The sequence below is a fragment of the Orycteropus afer genome, unplaced genomic scaffold (assembly GCF_000298275.1).
Source record: "Orycteropus afer afer isolate SDZICR_OR568_19922 unplaced genomic scaffold, OryAfe1.0 scaffold00198, whole genome shotgun sequence".
In the NCBI taxonomy this organism is placed as follows: domain Eukaryota; kingdom Metazoa; phylum Chordata; class Mammalia; order Tubulidentata; family Orycteropodidae; genus Orycteropus; species Orycteropus afer.
The window spans coordinates 6,065,865-6,085,602 of record NW_006921785.1 but is presented as its reverse complement, the minus strand read 5'-3'; the positions used below and the strand labels follow the sequence as shown (position 1 = coordinate 6,085,602).

Genomic DNA, 19,738 nt, shown 5'->3' with positions numbered 1-19,738 from the left:
GTTCCTAAGTCTTCTGGCCTATTTCAGCCAGTGTTGGCTAGATGGTTGGTCACCTTAAGCGATTGCCTAGAAATTTTCTTTGAAAACAGGTTATAAACCAAAATTCTAGAAACTTCTGCTAGTAATACCATCCACGAGATCACCAGTGGAGACAAAATGTGGTAAAATGGGAAAATAATAGATTAGAAGTCACAAGTCTCAAGTTCTGTGACCATCCACATGTCATGGACTGGCTGTGTGACAGTGGATAGGTTCTTTCCCCTCCGTTGTGAATTGAATAATGTCCCCCCAAAATATATGTGGTAAATCCTAATTTCTGTAGTTGTGAGTGTAATCCCATTTGGGAATAGGTTTTCTTTGTTATGTTAAAGAGATCATTATCAGTGTAGGGTGTCTCTTAAACCCAGTCACTCCCAAGATATAAAAAGAGCAGATTACACACAGAAGCAAGGCACAGATGAGGGATGATAAATGGCACATGAAGATCATCAAGGAACAGAGGAACAGAAGCTGAAAAGAAACACGAGCAGAGCAAATAGAGAAAAGAACAAGAGCAGAGCTCTTTCCCCTAGAGCTGGTGGCCTGAATTCGGACTTCTAGTCTTCTAAACAGTGAGAAAATAAATTTCTGTTCCTTAAAGCCACCCACTTGTGGTACTTATGTTACAGAAGCCCTTAGATAACTAATACACCCTCTGTCTTTCAGGTTCTCCAATGGTAAAGGGAGGGTAATCCAAAACCAATATTCCATGATATCATGTCAATACTCTATGATTTCCTAACAGGAATTCATATTTCAGTGCTGATATCCCATGATTTTATAATAGGGAGTTGAGCTTTTTATGCAGATTATATGGAAAGAAAGAGATGACAGAGCTCATTTCTCCATAACTCATCTAATATCTTTGGGGAGTGATGTCACCTCTGAGTCTTAGTTTGCTAATCTATAAATTGGAAATAACATTAACTTCATAAGGCGATGAGAGAGAGGGTGACTGACGGGCTGTAAAACTCTGTAAAGAAGCAAGTTCTGAACCTCCCGGAAGGTTCTGGGTAGAGAGAGAGTTTTGGGTACTCGAGCCGCGCTGGGGAGGGCTGAGCCTCCCCCCTAGTCCCGCCCTCTTCCTAGATATCGCGAGAGGGCGGGCCTGCTTTGCTACGGTGTCGGCTTAGCTCCCGGGCTGGGATACTACGCCGGCCTCTCTCGGGGAACCGCGGGTAAAGTGCAGGCAGTGGAGAACGCAGGAAGGGCCGCCAGCTGCGCGGCGTCGGCTGTGGCATCGGGTCGTTGTGTCGTGACAAACACGGCGAGAGCAGTCTTCGCAACACCTAGTGTGGCAGCTTCAGCCCCGAGTGGGCTGCGCGGCTGCCTGGCGGGTCTCTGATCGCGTCCGGCCTTTCCCTTCCCCGACCCAGCGCTAAATAGCGACGCTGAGTCGAAAGCCAGAACGACGGGCTATGGCGGCCTCGACGGCCTCGCACCGGCCCATCAAAGGGATCCTGAAGAACAAGAGCTCTGCGACTTCCTCTGTGGTGGCCTCAACTGAACAGCCCAGCGGGAATGTAGATGAAGAGCTGAGGTGAGAACCGGGAGGGACAGCGCCTCCCCGCCTAGGTCGGCCTAGGGAATCCCCTCCCTCCTGACCCGAGTGTCCTCGGCGGTCCGCCGCCGTTACCGACCCATAGCGCCGGCCGGCCGGCGAGGCCTGCGTGAATGGGGCTCCGGGTGCCACTCCGGTCGCCCTCCTCCAGCCAGGCTACGGGGTGGGGTTATTTTAAATAAGGCGGGAGTGATAACATTTTCCCTTTTGCTTTAATATATATGCATCTATATTAAAGATACATTTTTTTTTCTTGAATATATGTGCATCTATTATGTTTTTGAAACTATTATGTTTTTCAAAGTCTTTGAACTTTCGGGAGTTGGTAACACTGAAGAAACAAATTGAAGTTTCAAAGCTTCACCTGTTAAGCTTTTATTTCTTAACCTCATATCGTAGCCATCTGAAATTCTTCAATAAAGTATATTTTCTTGATTGGGATTCTTTTCAGATCTAGCGTCAAGCTAATGAGACCCTTCAAAGAAAGAGACCGTTTCCCCATTTTTCTTATTGCCCTCTTTCCACAGTCATTCATTTTTACGTAAACATTATCCAAAAAATTGTGGCACACTCATCTCTTAGGTTCTGATTGTTATTATCACTGCTCTAAGAGAAACCAAAATGCCCAAGCCCTTCATCTATATTTAACAGAAAGTTATTTATTGCTAATTATTTTTGCATCTGCAACTAAAGTGTTGGGTGCTTTCTAGTCTTTGTTCCGCATCAAAAATGTATTTAAGCTCAGGACAGTTCAGAGAGGAGCAACTTAAAATGATCCAGTGATATGTTAGTTGTTCTTACATACTCACACATGTAAAATGGTGTTGAACAGAAGCATTGTGTGTTAATAGTAAATATCTGGAAGCAGTCCAACATCCATTAAAAAGGACTGCTGAAATATTAATTGTATTACATTTGTATAATAGAACAATATACCAGCCTTCTAAGAAAAATGAAGGGTTTATACAGAGACAGGGAATGATTTCTAAGGTGCAATGCTCAATAAAAAAAGTTGCAGTACAGTATATATAGTATAGAATATACCACCAAGTGCAAGGGAGCTTGGATGTTATACTAAAAATATATGGGCTCTGCATTCTGTAATGATGCATTTGAATTATGTTTTTGGCAAAGAATATTAAATATCCCATGGACTGCCAAAGAAGTACAGCCAGAATGCTTAGAAGTGAGGATGGCGAAACTTCGTTTCAAGTAGTTTGGACATGTTTATCAGGAAGGACATCATGCTTGGTAAAGTAGAGGGTCAGTGAAAAAGGTGAGTAAGATGGATTGACACATTAGCTGCAACAGTGGGTTCAAACAGCAGTGATTATGAGGATGGCACAGGACTGGGCAGTATATCGTTCTGTTGTACTTTGTGTCGTTATGAGTCAAAACTGAGTCAGTGACACCTAAGAGCAACAACAAGCATTCTGGAAATAAGACAACTTAAAAAAAGTTGTTACTGAAATTTGTAAAGTCATGAACCTAGAATGAGGATGTTAATGAAATATTAGAATATTGGAACTAGGAAACACCTGTGGAAGTACCTAAGTTAAAACCGTAAAAGAACTACTACTTGGTGATGGTAAATTTCTGGGGGTTTGTGTAACCTTGAGGAAAACATTAAGTAGGATTACAGTTTGGAATCATAGCCTTTTTGAGTTGGAAAGGATCAGTGTAATTTTCTAACCTCTTTTTGGGGCAAAAACCAAAAACCAAACTCACTGCCATCAAGTCAATTCCAACTCATAGCGACCCCTCCTTGGGTTTCCAAGGCAGTATCTCTATGGAAGTAGATTGCCCAGTCTTCCTTCTGAAGAGTGGCTGGTGGGCTTGAACCGCCAGCCTTCTGGTTAGGAGTCAAATGCCTTAGGCACTCCACCACCAGAGTTCAAATGGTGAAGAGGATGGTGGTTATAGGTCATGGGATTAAGAAAAATCTTACCAGAACATAGTATTACAGGGAAACAAAGATAATTTCAAAACAAAACAAAAAACCTATAGAAGGTTCCACTGCAGCTCGAGTCTTCAGCAATAGGTATATGGTTTGTACTAGTATTTATGTTACTTAGCTATTCTCCAGTGTGAGCTTTTTGTCCCTCTGCCAAGTTATTTATCCTTTTCTTCTTTCTTTTTGTGATTCTTTGACTATTTATGCTTTTTGCAGAATTGACTCGCTGTAACTTTTCATGGCCTCGCTTTGTGGGTTGGGGTCTCTCTATAAGTGTCTAGGTCATTCTGTTTCAAGAGCCATCATACTAGACTGAGTCATTCACTTTGGTCTACTCCTTCTGTAGAAGCTGCTGGCAGAGCAAATTCCCTTACAAGGAGCAGTGGTTACAGCATTCGGCTGCTAACCAAAAGGTTGGCAGTTCAAACCCACAGCCATTCTGTGGGAGAAAGATGAGGCAGTCTGCTTCCATAAAGATTTACAGGCTTGGAAACCCAGTGGGGCAGTTCTACTCTGTCCTATAGGGTTGCTGTGAGTCAAAATTGACTCGATGGCAGTGGATTGGGTTTTGCAAGGTGGGCAACTTTGATTGATTTTAGTTAAAGGATTACAGTCCTAACTTGGTAGCTTCAAAGGTAGCTACCAAGCCCTCTTTCATTTATATTCATGATGATTAGTTCATGATGTTTGGTTCCAAGTGATAAAAGCTGGTGGGCTTTTTCATCATGTGTTACATGATTATAAAGCAAAGAAAATAATTCTATTAGTAATACCGAATAAATTATTATTTATAAGTTACAGCTCACCCAAACATTAATAACTTTATGAAAGCTGCTTTGAACAGAAACAATAAAAGTATAGCTAAATACATTTGAAACTTTTGGTAATTTTTGATTTATTTAAAACCAATATTTCTCCCTTTCATATAAAAATGACTGGAAATAAAGTAGTTTTTGGAATTACAATACACTTAAATTTAAGAAACTAATAAAGGTTTGTTGGTCTAAATTGAAATGTTGAAACAAAGTGTAAGACAAAAGAATCTTAAAGTGAAAGTGACTGGAGATGAATAAAATTTTATTAGTTCCTTTACCATGTAAAATGCCATGGTGGTTTCCTTTTTCTGAACTCTACAATTGTGAGGGGATGTTATGACTTTGCATCTTTTTAGTGTTAGGTACCCTCAAGTCAGTTCTGACTCACAGGGACCCTGTGTACAACAAAGCAAAACATTGAACTGTCCTCACAATTGTTGCTGTGTTTGAGCACATTATTGCAGCCACACTGTCAATCCATCTCATTGAGGGTCTTCTTTTTTACTGACCCTCTACTTTACCAAACATGGTGTCCTCCTCTGGGGCTAGTCCTTCCTCATAAGGTGTCCAAAGTACATGAGATGAAGTTTCACCATCCTTGCTTCTAAGGAACATTCTGGCTGTACTTCTCCAAAGACAGATTTGTTCGTTCTTTTGGCAGTCCATAGTATTTTCGACATTCTTCACCAACACCGTAATTGAAAGGCATCAATTCTTCTTTGGTCTTCCTTATTCATTGTCCAGCTTTTGCACGCATAGAAGTGACCCATGACCTGGGTCATTCACACCTTAGTTCTCGAGGTGAAATCTTTGCTTTTTTAACACTTTAAAGAGGTCTTTTATTGAAGATTTGCTCAATGCAATATGTCATTTGATTTCTTGACTGCAACTTTATGGGCATTGATGGTGGATTCAGTTAAGATCCTTGACAACTTCTGTATTTTCTCCATCTATCATGATGTTGTTTATTGGTCCATTTGTGAGGATTTTTGTTTTATCTCGAGGTATAATCTATACTGAAGGTTACTGTGTTTGATCTTCTTTAGTGAGTGCTCAAGTTCTCTTTGCTTTCAGCAAGCAAGTTGTTAATAAGTCTTCCTCCAATCCTTTTTCAGTAATAAAAAAAATTTCACACACACTTCATTTCAATGTCTGTTTATATTTTATATACATATACTACTATTTTTAGATAGTATCTCAGGGTACAATATATACTTAAAGTGAGATTCATATAAAGCCATGTTTCAAATACTCTTGAGCATTTCTGGTATTTCCTTTCTTAGGCAATTCTTGTCAGAGCTGAACAAACCATCATAGATTTGTTTGGTTTTTTTAAATCAGATGTCTCAGAGCTGTTATTTTTTATTGTTCTTATTATACTTGTACTGATAGTATTATCTTCAGTGAGGATTTCTTCAGGACCATTTGCCCATTTTTTAGAATTGATTTAATTAAAACTAGATAGATTCCAACGAGCTCTGGTAGCATAGTGCCTAAGGCACTTGACTGCTAACCAGAAGGCTGGCGATTCAAACCCACCAGCCACTCCTTGAAAGGAAGGTTGGGCAATCCTACTTCCGTAGTGATACTGCCTCGGAAACCCAAGGAGGGGTCGCTATGAGTCGGGGCCAACTCGACGGCAAATAACAACAATAACAACAACAGATAGATTCCAGTGTTAGTTGTTAGCTACTGTTGAGTCTGCCCTTGACTCATCGTGACCCCCATATAAAATGGAACAAAGTGCTGTCCAGTCCTCTGCCATCCCTATGATAAGTTGTAGATCAGACCATTGTGATCCATAGAATTTTCATTGGCTGGTTTTGGAAGTTGATCACCAGGCCTTTTTTCCTAGTCTTTCAGCTTGGAAGCTCCACTGAAGCCTGTTCAGCATCACAGTAATGCACAAGTCTCCGCTGATGGATGGATGGTGTCTGTGCTTGAGGAGCAGTGGCCAAGATTTAAACCTGATTTTGGGTTCATTAGCCCTTGCAACCACGTGAGTCAGGAGAAGGTTCTAGCCTGCTGCCTGACCCTCATCTTGAGACTTGTCTGCCTCCACTATTTGCTTGAAATAAATATCTCTCTATATTTATGTATAGGAGCTCTGGTAGCATAGTGCCTAAGGCACTTAATTGCTAACCAGAAGGCTGGCAGTTCAAACCCACCAGCCACTCCTCGGAAGGAAGACTGGGCAATCTACTTCTATGGATACTGCCTTGGCAACCCAAGGGGGGCTCGCTATGAGTCAGGTCTGACTTGACGGCACATAACAACAACATGTTTATGTATATATTTATATAGGAGCTCTAGTAGCATAGTGCCTAAGGCATTTGACTGCTCACCAGAAGGCTGGCGGTTCAAACCCACCAGCCACTCCTCGGAAGGAAGGTTGGGCAATCCTACTTCCGTAGTGATACTGCCTCGGAAACCCAAGGAGGGGTCGCTATGAGTCGGGGCCGACTCGACGGCAAACAACAACAACAAAGGATAGAGTAGAACTGTCCCATAGTGTTTCCAAAGCTGTGATCTTTATGGAAGCAGACTGCCACATCTTTCTCCCATAGAGTGACTGGTGAGTTCACACCACCCATTTAGCAGCCAAGTGCTTCACCACTGCGCCACTAAGGCTCCTAAAGCAGCTGTAGACAATCCTAAATGAATGGGTCTGACTGTGTTCCAATAAAACTTTATTTACTGGGGAAAAAAAAAAAAAAGAATCAAACCTGGATCTCTGCAAGGAAGGCAGAAATTCTGCCACTGAACCACCAATGCCCTCAGATCCATAAAATGCACATAATTAGCATAGATAAACCACAATATATTGTAACACACTGTTGAATCACAGGTATATGTTGTTTAATGTCCACGATACATTCTGTGAAATAGGATGTTATGTGATTTGGAAGTTGTGTGAACGCTATATTATAAAACAGGGTTACTATGAGTCACAATCAACGCAATGGCAGTGGGTTTTTTAAATATGAATATCATGTTCCCAGTGTCCAGATCACATAACGTCTGAGGTCACACGGCTTGTGTGGAGGTGCGGGCCTGAGCCTAGGCAGCTGCTGCTCTCTGTAACTACATACTTCATAATAGCGCCCTTCTCCATGGGCACACCACTCCCAGCTGGGAAGAGAGAACGGAGAAATGTATGCTCCTAACCTGATGGCATTGGTGTCCCTCCCCCCTTCATCTTTTGTAGCAGAAGGAGCTACAAGCTGATCTCAGAATGAGGGTCTGCAATTCCATGAGCTGAAGGGGCTTCCTCCGCACATAGGGAAGATGGGACCCCAAGTATGCACACCTTCAGGATGCTTTGGGCAAGATGACAGCCCTTAGGGAATGATTTGGAGTTCTCTCCTGCCCTGCCCGCTGTCAGTCTCTCATCAGTGGGGATACCTGGAGCCCACCACCACCACAAGGCTCTGTTTTCACTTCTGTGATCATCACCATGACACCCCCCTGCAGCCCTGAGGTGCTCTTCTAACCTAAGGTGTTGAAGGAGTTTTTGGACCTAGATCCCCAAGATGTCTATGAAGTTAAGATTGGAAGAAACACCTCCTGGTCTGATTCTGAGTCGGAGCCCAACAAGATGCCACCAGCATCCCAGCCAGACAGTCCTGAAGTAGGGGTGGGCCAGGTTACAGGGTGCTGAAGAGCCTGCTGAGGCCCTTCTCTAGAGACCAAAGTATGGGACAGCTTTGGGCCAGAGTCCAATTTGGAGCAGTCCACAGGGCCTGGACCGTGCACACAGAAGAGGGATACATGGCATTGCTGCTACAGGGAGCCCCGGGGGTTGGCGGCTTGGGTACTGGCAGCAGTTCCTTGAGTACTGGTAGAATGGCGTGTGTGGCAGGAGGGCATAGCACTGTGAACCCAGTGGCAACAGCTTTGAGCGCAGCTCACTGCTCCTGAAGCACCAGAACATCCAAATGAGTGAGAAGCCCTGTACCTGCCACAAGTGCGGCAAGCAATTCCACAGCTTATCCAGCTTCATCACCGCATCTGTACAGATGAGAAGCCAAGGATTTTGGCCATAGCTTACAGTTCACACAGCACTATACATCCAGAATGACTAGAAGATCTACAGATTCAGTGAATGAGGCAAGACTTTGATCCAAACCTCCAGTCTGGTGTGGCACCAGCAGCTATGCACAGGCAGGAAGCTGCAGCTAGTAGGGCAAGGCCTTCATTGGAGCTCCATGTTCATTGAGCACCAGCTCACCCACACAGGCAAGAAGCCCTACAAGTGTGGGGAGGCTTTCTGCAGCTGCTCCCACTTCAGTACCTGTGGACCCACAGTGGTGAGAAGTCCTTCACCTCAGCGCCTGTGGCAAGGCCTTTGGTCGAAGCTCACAGTTCATCCAGCACTAGAGTGTCCACCATCAGGAGTAAGCAGGGCAACATGGGTGGGTGGGTGGATGAATACTGGTCTATGTTAAGATTCCAGAGGGAAGGTCTCCTTGTCACCCACCTTCCTGCCTGCCTCTGCATGCTCAGTATTGCCAATAAATCCTTTCCAGTTGTTGGAGGGAAAAAACTTATGGGACCGTGGATGTATATGTGAAATGGCCATTATGTGGCACATACCTGTAGTTTGAAAACAACACTATCAACTCCTATGACTGTGGAATTCCCACTCTTCTTTCAGGACACCTTGAATACAGTGCACAACTTAACAGGTTTAACTTAACAGATCTAGTGAGTATGTGTGTGTTTTGTGTGAAAGAAGATAGCATTGTTTTAAGATGTACTGTGGTTTTATATATTGCCAAGAAAGGAAACAATACTGCCAGTTATGGTTATGAGATGCTATCAATTTTAAGACATTTCCTGTTTTCAGAGAGATTAAAATATGCATTTAGAATTAAAATATGATATTAAATATGAATAAAGCCTACCTTGTGAGATAGTGCTAGAGCCAGATTGTCTAGGTTCAGATCCTTTTGGCCCTCAAAGATCTGTGACTTTGGGTGAGTTGTATATTATAGCTGTGCCTTAGTTTAAGTATTAAATGACTTAATAAATATGAAGTGTTTCACCCATTACCACATCCTCAAATGTTAGTTTTATTATCATAGAAATTAATACAGAAATTGAGTATTTCATATATCCCAGCAAGTTGTTTTATTGGCATCCACTAATCTATTCTGTTCAAATCCTATAATAAGTACTCTCAGGCAGTGGAGGCAAATTGTGCTTTAAGAAAAATTAATTTAATTTAAAATTATTTAAGATATAAGCATGCTCCTCATTTATCTTTTTCTGCTTTTAAGGTGATGTGGAATACAGTCATAGACTTATTGAGTAAAATGAAAAATCTGTCTTCTAAAAATGATTTTTTGCTTCCTTGCAATTGATTTTATTAAGTCTTACCTTAATTGTTCAGTAATAATGTTTTAATTGTTCAGTAATGGAATTATGTGCTCTATCAACCTATGTAATTTTAATCTGCACTTGAAGCACTTCTAAGAATGTGCAACTAAAGTGTTTTGCTTTGAAGCAAAATCCTGCTTCTCACTCCAAGCTTGGGCAAACAACAAGTATGGGTAGGTCTCTGAAATGGTGTCCTTTGAGCTGGCAAAGTGAAAGTGAGAAGTGACTTTTTCAGGACCAGATTTATGCTGTAGGAAATCCAGTCACCCAAGGGGGAAGGGAGACCAAAACTAGCAGGCACTTTCACCTTCACAACAGATCTGCGCTTTAAGTGGTAAAGCCTCAATTTTTGTGTGGAAATACCCAGAGAAGGTCATAAAGTTCAAGATACCATTGGGATTCAAACTCAAGTCCATTCCTTGGATTTTGTTATTCCAGAACTAACATTAATTCTACCAGAACTTTAGAGGTGATGATTTCCATATCTGGTGTCTTTTCTTGTTTGTTCTACTTCACTGTTTTGTACTGACGAATTCCTGGCATTCTTTGGGGCCTGTTTTAGGCCCTTATTTAAATTCTTATTTTTGCAAGGTATTATTTTTCTTGAATCTGAATAATTCTAATGATTCCTATATCTCTTAGTATTGTGTTGAAGAAGTGGAATAAAGCTTTGAATCTCTAAAACTTCTCATTCTGTTGACCAAACCAAATCAAACCCACTTCCATTGAGTCGATTCTGGCTCATAGCAACCCCCATTGAGTTTCCGAGGCTGTAAATCTTTATGAAAGTAGATTGTCCCATGTTCCTTCTGCAAAGCAGCTGGTTAGCTGACCTTCTGGTTAGCAGCCAAATGCCTTATACACTTACCTACCAGAGCTTCTTAATTCTGTTGACAAACTCATTGTCGTCAAGTCGGATCCAACTCATAGTGACCCCTCCTTGGGTTTCCTAGATGGTATCTCTATAGAAGTAGATTGCCCAATCTTCCTTCCAAGCAATGGCTGGTGGATTTGAACCTCCAGCCCTCTGATTAGCAGTCAGATGCCTTAGGCACTATGCCATCAGAGCTCCTAATTCTGTTGACAGTGGAAAGTAAATTAAATGAAGAAGCAGACCGGAAAGAATTTAGGTTACATACAGTGTGGTTTATCTATATAAATGTGAAGAAGTCACTCAAATATGTAAGAGAAGGCTTCTAATAAATAGTCAAAGATATAGACATCTGTACACACAAAGAAAGTAAAATAAGCTTTTATATATATATATATATAATTTATTAGGTAATGAGCAAAGAAGCACAAAACAACTCTTTAATACCATTTTATACCTGCTAAGAAGGCAGTGGTGGTTCAGTAGAATTCTTGCCTTCCTTGCAGGAGACTGGTTCAGTTCCCAGCCAGTGTTCCTCAAGTGCAGCCACCACTCATATGTCATTGAGGCTTGTGTGTTGCTATGGTGCTGAACAAGTTTCAGCAGAGCTTCCAGACTGAAACAGACTAGGAAGAAAGTCCTGGTGGTCTGTTTCCAAAAATCAGCCTGTGAAAGCCTAATGGATCACAGGAGTCTGATACCGTTGTGCATGAGATTGCCATGAGTTGGGATTTGACTTGATGGCAGCTAACAATAGAATATAACTGCTGAAGTGGAAAACACAAGAATACCCAGTTCTGGCAAAGTATTGGTAAATTGTTCAGGACAATGCAAATAGTCCTCTCTTTGCAGAAAGCTATATGGTAGCATGAGTGAACTATAAAGCTCGTTACAAACTTTAACCCAGTATCATTGAATAGAATATGCACAAATGTGTTCATTTCTGCTTTATTTTAGAATAGGAAAACCTTGGATTCTGTCTAAATATCTAACATTAATGTGTAGATTCTTACTGACTATTGTGTATTCATTATAAAGGTAGAGACTAGCCGATGGGAATGTGAACTTGTGTAGTCACTGGAAAACATTTAGCAGTTCCTCAAAAATTTGAACATAGAATTATCATATAACCCAGTAATTCCATTTCTGAGTATATGCCTAAAAAATTGAAAGAGGGAACTTAAAACAGATACTCTACACCATTGTTCATTGCAACATTATTAATGATAGCCATAAAGTGGAAACAACTCAAGTATCCATCAGCAGATGAATGGATAAATAAAATGTGGTGTGAACATACAGTTGCATAGTATTCTGCCATGAAAAAAATGAAGTTCTGATATATGCTATGACATGGATGAACCTTGAAAATATTATGCTAAGTGAATAAAGTCAATCACAGAAGGACAACTATTGTATGATCTCATTTCTATTAAATGTCTTGAATAAGCAAATGCATATACACCAAAGAAGGTTAGTGGTTACCAGAATGGAAGGTTACTGCTTTATTGAGTACTGAGTTTCTGTTTGGGATGCTGAAAAAGTTTTGGAAATAGTGATGATGGTTGCATAATACTGAATGTAAGTAATGTCACTGAATTATACACTTAAAAATTATTAAAGTGGCAAATTTTATATAGGTTGTCCCCAGCTAAGGAGCCCTTGTGGCACAGTAGTTAAGTGCTTGGCTGCTTATCCAAAGGTAGGCAGTTCAAACCTATCAGCCACTCCATGGGAGAAAGATGTGGCAATCTGCTTCCATAAAGATTATAGCCTCAGAAATCCTATGGAAGCAATTTTAACTTGCCCTGTGGGGTCACGAGGAGTTGGAATTGACTTGATGACACACAACAGCAACAGCATAGTCCTTGACATACAATGTATTCAAGTTTACAGTGAACCTTTGTTGTTGTTTGATACATCTTATCATTAGTAATATGTTTCAGTGCATAATTTGCTGATGTTACTGTTCTCAGATGTTCATTTGCAAATATTCAGCTTCATGATTTGCTGTTAAAAACATTGCTAGATTAATAAAGATACTGATTGTTCTGATTACCTAGTGCCACTCTGACAAGAATATACCACAAATGGGATGGCCTTAACAAACAGGAGTTTATTCTTACAATTTGGAGGCTTTAAGTCCAAGTTTAAAGTGCCAGGCTCCTAGGGGCTGTGTGAAAGCCCCTTGACCTTGGGCTTCAGCTCTGCCTCTTGTTCCTGGCCCACTGAAGCTAGAGGCATCTCTTCACTCAGACAGCTCCTGCCTGCTGAGGCAAATTTAAGTCCATTGAAAGTCCCAAAGTCACCAGAGCATGGCAGGCTGCTGAACAACGACACAGCTACATGCAGGGTCCAAGCGTGCCATAAGCTAGAGACCATTCCCCAAGGCTTCTGCTTTTATACAGGAAGCAGACCACATTCCCTAAGTCTTAGCTGCTCACAGTGGATTCCACCATGGAGTTGATTACCAGTCTCATCATGGGGAATACTACATCCAGCTGCCCAGCCACTCAGCCAGGCCCAGCCAAGTTGACACACCAACTGAACTAGCACAATTCCACCCCTTGTCTACTTGGCATCTGTACAGATTTTCATTGGGTGGCATCTGTACAGATCTCTCTCACTGGGTGCCTCCAGTCCCCTAGTTCCTCTAAATGGCGACCTCACATATTCAGTTTTATGATTTACTGTTAAAAACATTGCTGGATTAATAAAGATACTGATAATAAAAGGCAATAATAATGAAAATGAAGTTTTTGACTTATGTCATAACTGACTTATGCTAGACTTGTCACAGCAGAAACCTGTTGTAAGTTTAGGGCTACCTGAATATGTTTTACCAAGATAAAAAAAATTTTTTTAAAGATAAAGACTAGAAAACAGCAGTTTATTACAATAAAATATGTATACTGATAACTGCTGTATTTTCATATGTATTTTATGCACAATGGAAAGAATGGAGAAAAGAAAATTGTTAATTGCATAGGATGCTGGGATTGTGATTAGATTTATTCCAGATTTTATGATAAGATAATTCCTGCTGTGTCCTGTAGTTTTTTCTTTCTGTCATTATTTTGCAAAACAGTTAAAGAATGTTGGGTGCCCCCGAAAAGAGATAAATCTTTTAAACTCCAAAGGTCCACCTTCATTCTTTTTCTATCCTAACCAGTAGTGTTGATAAATTGTCATTTTAAATTCAGTATTGTTAACACTATTTAGGAAGGAACTTTTTGTTTTATTTTGAGATTAGAAAGCATTCAACAAGGGCATTGATTTAAATATTTATTGATTTAAATATTATGTTACATGCATACAGAAAAGTGTGTTAAATATAAAATTTAAGAGATTATTATAAAACAAACAGCCATATAATCACTACCCTGGTCAAGAAAGAGAACTTTTCTATCACCTCAGAAGTGTGCCTGCCCTTTCCAGTTGCAGTCTCTTCCTCCTGGCTAATAGAAACCTGACTTTTATGGTAATCACCTACTTGTACATCAGTTTTTCCTGCTTTGGAACTTCATCTAAGTGGAGATGTGCTAGTTTTCTTTTTAAAAAACACAGCAGTTGCCATAGATTCCAACTCAGGACCACCCCTGTGTGTCTGAGTAGGACTGGGCTCCACAGGGTTTTCAGTGGCTAGTTTTTGTGGGGAGGGAGTAGAGCGCCAAGACTTTCTTTTAAGACATCTTTGGTGAACTCGAACCTCCAACCTTTTGTTTAGCAGCTGAGCATGTCAACCATTTCTTCCATCAAGGACTCATAGTTTTCTTTTGTAGTATCTTTAATAAGAAATCTTAAAAGGACTGTCTATTAATACAGGTTTTAAGAAACTTTCATTTATGTTTTCCTATTTCTGAGTCAGACTGAACACTGGGGGTCATTTCCCAGGCATTGTTTTATTGGAGGGGGGCAGATATTTCATTATGGTATCTTGGGTCTCTTTTTGTTTATTAACTGGATTGCTTTCTTCACAAAATCTATTTCTCTTAAAGCTTATTCCCTTTTATTTCATTATCCTACTAATCAGAAACTCCTTGATCGTTTCTATTATCTTCTTAAATTGTTTTTCACTGTGAGATTCCTTTTATAGAATATAACCATGATTAGAACCTAATCATTTGCTTTCTAGAGGTACAGAAATTTGTATATAATAGATCTTAAAAAAAAAACAAACTGCTGTTGTTGAGTTGGTTCTGACTCATAGCAACCCCTCCTTGGGTTTCCAAGGCAGTATCCCTATGGAAGTAGATGGCCTAGTCTTCCTTCCTGAGGAGTGAGTGGCTTGTGGGTTTGAACCACCAGCTTTCTGGTTAGCAGTCATGTGCCTTAGGCACTACACCTATTATATAGCTCCTACTTGACTGCTAATCAGAAGGCTGGTGGTTCAAACCCACCAGCCACTCCTCGGAGGGAAGATGGGGTAATCTACTTCTGTAGTGATACTGCCTCGGAAATCCAAGGAGGGGTCACTCACTATGAGTCAGGTCCGACTCGACGGCATATAACAACAACAATTATTATTATATAGCAAATAAATTTTCTAAAACTAGGTTTATCAAATGTACAAAACTGATTACTTTTTAGATATCCTCATTCTGTAGCATCTCTTAAATGTTTTCACCGCAACACAGCTCACTGCCATTGATTCGGATCCAACTCATAGTTGACCCCTCCTTGGGTTTCCAAGGAGGTATCCCTGCGGAAGTAGATGGCCCAGTCTTCCTTCTGAAGAGTAAGTGGCTGGTGGGTTTGAACCACCAGCCTTCTGGCTAGCAGCCTTAGGTACTAAGCCACCAGAGCTCCTAAGTATTTCTAATTTCAAGTCTCGTGGAAGAAAAGTAGAAGGAATTCAGTGCAAAAGCAGTTTAAACTTTTCTCAGAGTGGTTTATCTGTATCATTCTCTATAATAATGGGATCTTGTTTCAGGACTTTTAATCTGAAACTTTGGATTTTTAAATTACAAAAACAGCTTATATTTGTATGGTGTTTTTAAATTTGGTTTCACAGACATTTCACTTAATTCTCTCAACAGCTATAAAGTAAGGACTGTTATTGATACTCAATTTTATTATAATTTCCATATAGAATAAAAATAGGCCAAGAGAGGATGTTTATTGGACTTGCATATTACAGTCACAAGTCTAGTGAAAGTTAACTTTAAGTGTCGGTCTTTTAATTAAGTTCTTTCTTCCTCCACAAGGCAGCTGTTATTATCATACACAGCCAGAAGCTAGACATCTAAAGAAATCAGTATTATAAAACAAACCCAGTCTAGTTTGATCAAGTGACTTTTTAAAAAAATACTGGTAACATTTTAATTTATTAGTTTGAAACATCAGATGAATTGAGTGGGTATCCAGATCAGTTCCATGTCAAGTAAATAAAAAGCCAAGTGTTTAAAAACGAAATCCAGTTTCCGTAGTTAAAATTAATGATCTATACATCTTGATTTTTAATTTCTTACAGGTTTTTAAAATTTTGACTTTCAAGGTGAAGAGACATTAGACAACTATGCACCTTTGGGGAAGAGTGAGAGTTGTAGTCTTGGTCACTTGTGGAATGTCTGTCAGGGCCAACTTACCCTTGCCTCTTGAGAAAACAAAGGGTACATCTTGAAAGGAAGTTACAGTCAAAAGTGGCTTACCTGAAATGGGGACCCAGTGGGTCCATCAGGGTAGAAAACAAGAAACAGCTTTAGCTACCATCAGTGGGCACATGTAATTTTTAAGGTGAAAATTTGTCACTCTTTAAGGGCATCTCAGGATCTGAGTATTGGTATTATTTGTAGTTAAACCTCGCCAAATGCAGAATCGCAGAATCGGTGTAAAATCTACATGATTCTTTCTTTTTAAAGCAGTTTTATTTTCAACATAACAAAGAAACTCACTTAAAGTCCAAACAAAAAAAACAAACTCACTGCCATTGAGTCAGATCCAACTTATAGCGTTCCCTCCTTGCATTTCCGAGGCAGTATCTCTACGGAAGTAGATTGCCCAATCTCCCTTCCGAGGAGTGGCTGGTGGGTTTGAACCACCAGCCTTCTGTTTAGCAGTCAAATGCCTTAGACACTATGCCACCAGAGCTCCTCACTTAAAGGCAGGTGGTCATATTATTGCTTCATGTCCATATTTTTGAACTTACATAATGTAGTTTAGGTCATTGTTTTGTGATTTTGGCCAGTTTTGTGTCTCCCAGAGTCTCCCTATGTATTTAAATACACTATTTCTTAGTAAACCCTTATTTTTCTAGATGAAAAAACTGAGTTACAGTTTTTCTTGCAACCTGATTATTTAATGGTATCTGAATTTAATGAGATTTCCCCAGAAGTTTTATATTCTGACTCTTTTGATTATTACAGATAGTCATTGTAGATATCCCAGAAGAAATTAGGCCAAAGAAGTATCCGTGTTGTGTTGTTGTTGTTGTTATGTGCCGTCGAGTCGGCCCCGACTCATAGCGACCCCTCCTTGGGTTTCCGAGGCAGTATCACTACGGAAGTAGGATTGCCCAACCTTCCTTCCAAGGAGTGGCTGGTGGGTTTGAACCGCCAGCCTTCTGGTTAGCAGTCAAGTGCTTTAGCCACTATGCTACCAGAGCTCACTGAGATCAAGCTGTGTTCAGATTTTCGTGATTTTACTGTTACTTCTGGAGGGCCAGATGAAGGCTAAGCATGTTAGAGTGTTTTGAATGCCTGATGTAGGTTCTAAATACGGTGTTTTCAATAACAAGGGAAATAGTCTATAAAATATTTACTGGCAGTTTATTGTAATAGCTTACGGCTTTTACTCTAAATTGGTTTTAATTCCAAAAAAATATATGTAAAAATACTCATTGAAATGTGAAATTTGGATGTTTTTGAATTTTTGATGTGCAGATTTTTGGTCTTTCAATGCATTAGGGACAATTTTTTTCTTTTTCAGTAAAAAATCCCAGAAGTGGGATGAAATGAACATCCTGGCGACTTATCATCCAGCAGACAAAGACTATGGTTTAATGAAAATAGATGAACCTAGCACTCCTTATCATAGGTAATGTTATGTGGACATTTGACTCTTTTTAATTGTTTTCATTTTGCATTTGATTGTGCTTTCTGGATAACAGCTGATTTGAATTCATGTTTGATTTTATATTTGTTACTGGAGCACTAGTTAATAACAGAACTGCTTATTTTTGTGTAATAGTGTAAGTAATGTGTAGCTTTAAAATTGCCAAATTTATTTTGTACATTATAATTGTAATAGTAAACTTTTATCTGTTGTACCTCAGTGGTCTCTAGCTGCCAATGACACTGAGCGTAATGAGTTTTGCCTTTCTTAAAATAATCCATTTCTAGATAAGAAGATAGGGTTTAGATTTGTTTGTTTCCCAAATAGAAATCAGAGGTTTATGCATTCTCTTTGTAGAAAAGGAGAACTGTGTGGATGGTAATGCTTTTTTGTTACCACACTGAACGGCAAGTGATCATTACTGTTATTTCATGTTCTTAATTTTGAGTTTACATCATAATTTAGTTCAGATAATTGCTTTGTGATTTTTGCCAGATTTTTTTAAATGGATTGTAAAATGATAATGTGTAACAGTAATCAACTTGAAGAGAAAAATAATGCACCAGTAAAAATTAAGAGATGATAGCAATTTTAAATGAGTAGAAAGAATCTAATTTAGATCATGTCCTAACTTGTATTGGAGAAAATAAATTTTTTCAGGGCTAAAGTATTTTGCCGTTGAAGTAAGACAATGTAAATCCAGCAGTTACTGGTGAAAATAGGGTTAAATTCTGTATTTTAAATCCATGAATAAAAACTTTAGAAGATAATTTGAGATAACATGATAATGAAATAGTAAAAATTAGAATAAATACGAAGATGTTAAAGATGATGACAAGGGTAGGAGGGAATACTGGATATATAGGAGGTACAGAGAATGAAACTCGATAGTAATAAAGTTGGAGGGACAAAATAAACACATTATTTATGACAAATTGTGCATTTTCACCTAATATACTTTAAAACATTTCTTAAAACCTTTATTGTACCATAAGCTGAAGTTGGGACTGTAAATGTAATATTGTTGTTGTTGTTGTTATGTGCCATCACTTATTTATCTGCTAACTAGCCTAAGATGAATTTTTAAAAAATAGCTGTAACCATTATTTTTAGACTGTTGATATTTAAAATATAATAAATGTGAATGGCAGATAATTTGATACTGCTTTTTTGTTTGTTTACCTTACCTAGGTTCTTCCTCATAGTTGCTGTTAAATTATTTGGTCTCTAAGTAATTGAGACTACATGCTGGCATGCTTGCACAAATATATGTGCTCAGCTTTTATCAGTTCAGGACTTTGTACTCCCAGTTCCTTTCATATTTTTTTTTCTTAAGAATTTTATGTAGCAGGAGAATATGCTTTAAGGTGATGTTACAAAAAATCTCACACTTGTAGAACATATATAGTCATCACTGCTTTTATAGACATACACGCAGAGAGAGACACACGATTCATCTATAAATATTATAACCTAATATTTTCTATAAAACAATTGAAAATTGAAAAATTATGTTTATTTTACTCTATGCTGCTTAATTAAATCTGATAATATAAATCAGTTTGCTTCAACTTTCTGTGGAACTGTTAGACTTAATTATCTCCCTAACTAACCAGGAAAGTTATCCATCAGCAGTTTTTTTAAATATATATAGCTGAGTTCTGCTTTATGTACCTTTCAGTAGTTTGAGAATTAAGGATGTCCATTTTTGTAATGAAGTGAGGAGCAAGTTTTTCATCAGAGGATAGACTCGAGGAAAGCTAAATAGCTTTTAAAGTTTCCAAATTGGGTGTTTAGAATCTAGTTTTGTTATTTTACTTGGTCTTATGTCTGCATAAATAATTTGTCTTTGCCTTCAGGTTGGTGTCCCAAATACATATTCTAAAACCAGACAGTGTTGTGTGATTTTTGTTGTTGCTGTTTCTTTTTAAAAATTATCTCTTAGAGATAAATATTGATTTGGGTGAAGAGAAGGACAATGTACCAAATGTGAGTGACCAATATGGCAGCATTGAGGATGAGAAAGACATAGAGAGGTACATGGGCAGTACAGACAACAAATA

At 39.2% G+C, this 19,738-nt stretch overlaps 1 protein-coding gene across 1 annotated transcript in view; it reads left to right on the top strand.

Annotated features, from left to right (window-relative positions):
• Positions 1-1,457: 1,457 nt before the first annotated feature.
• The window catches only part of PPP1R2 (protein phosphatase 1 regulatory inhibitor subunit 2), a 31,212-nt gene continuing 12,931 nt past the window's right edge, over positions 1,458-19,738 (top strand). Inside the window, exons 1-2 of the mRNA XM_007948014.2 lie at positions 1,458-1,579; positions 17,550-17,657. Of these exons, the coding sequence (XP_007946205.1) occupies positions 1,458-1,579; positions 17,550-17,657 (230 nt within the window). The remainder of the gene's footprint in view (positions 1,580-17,549; positions 17,658-19,738) is intronic.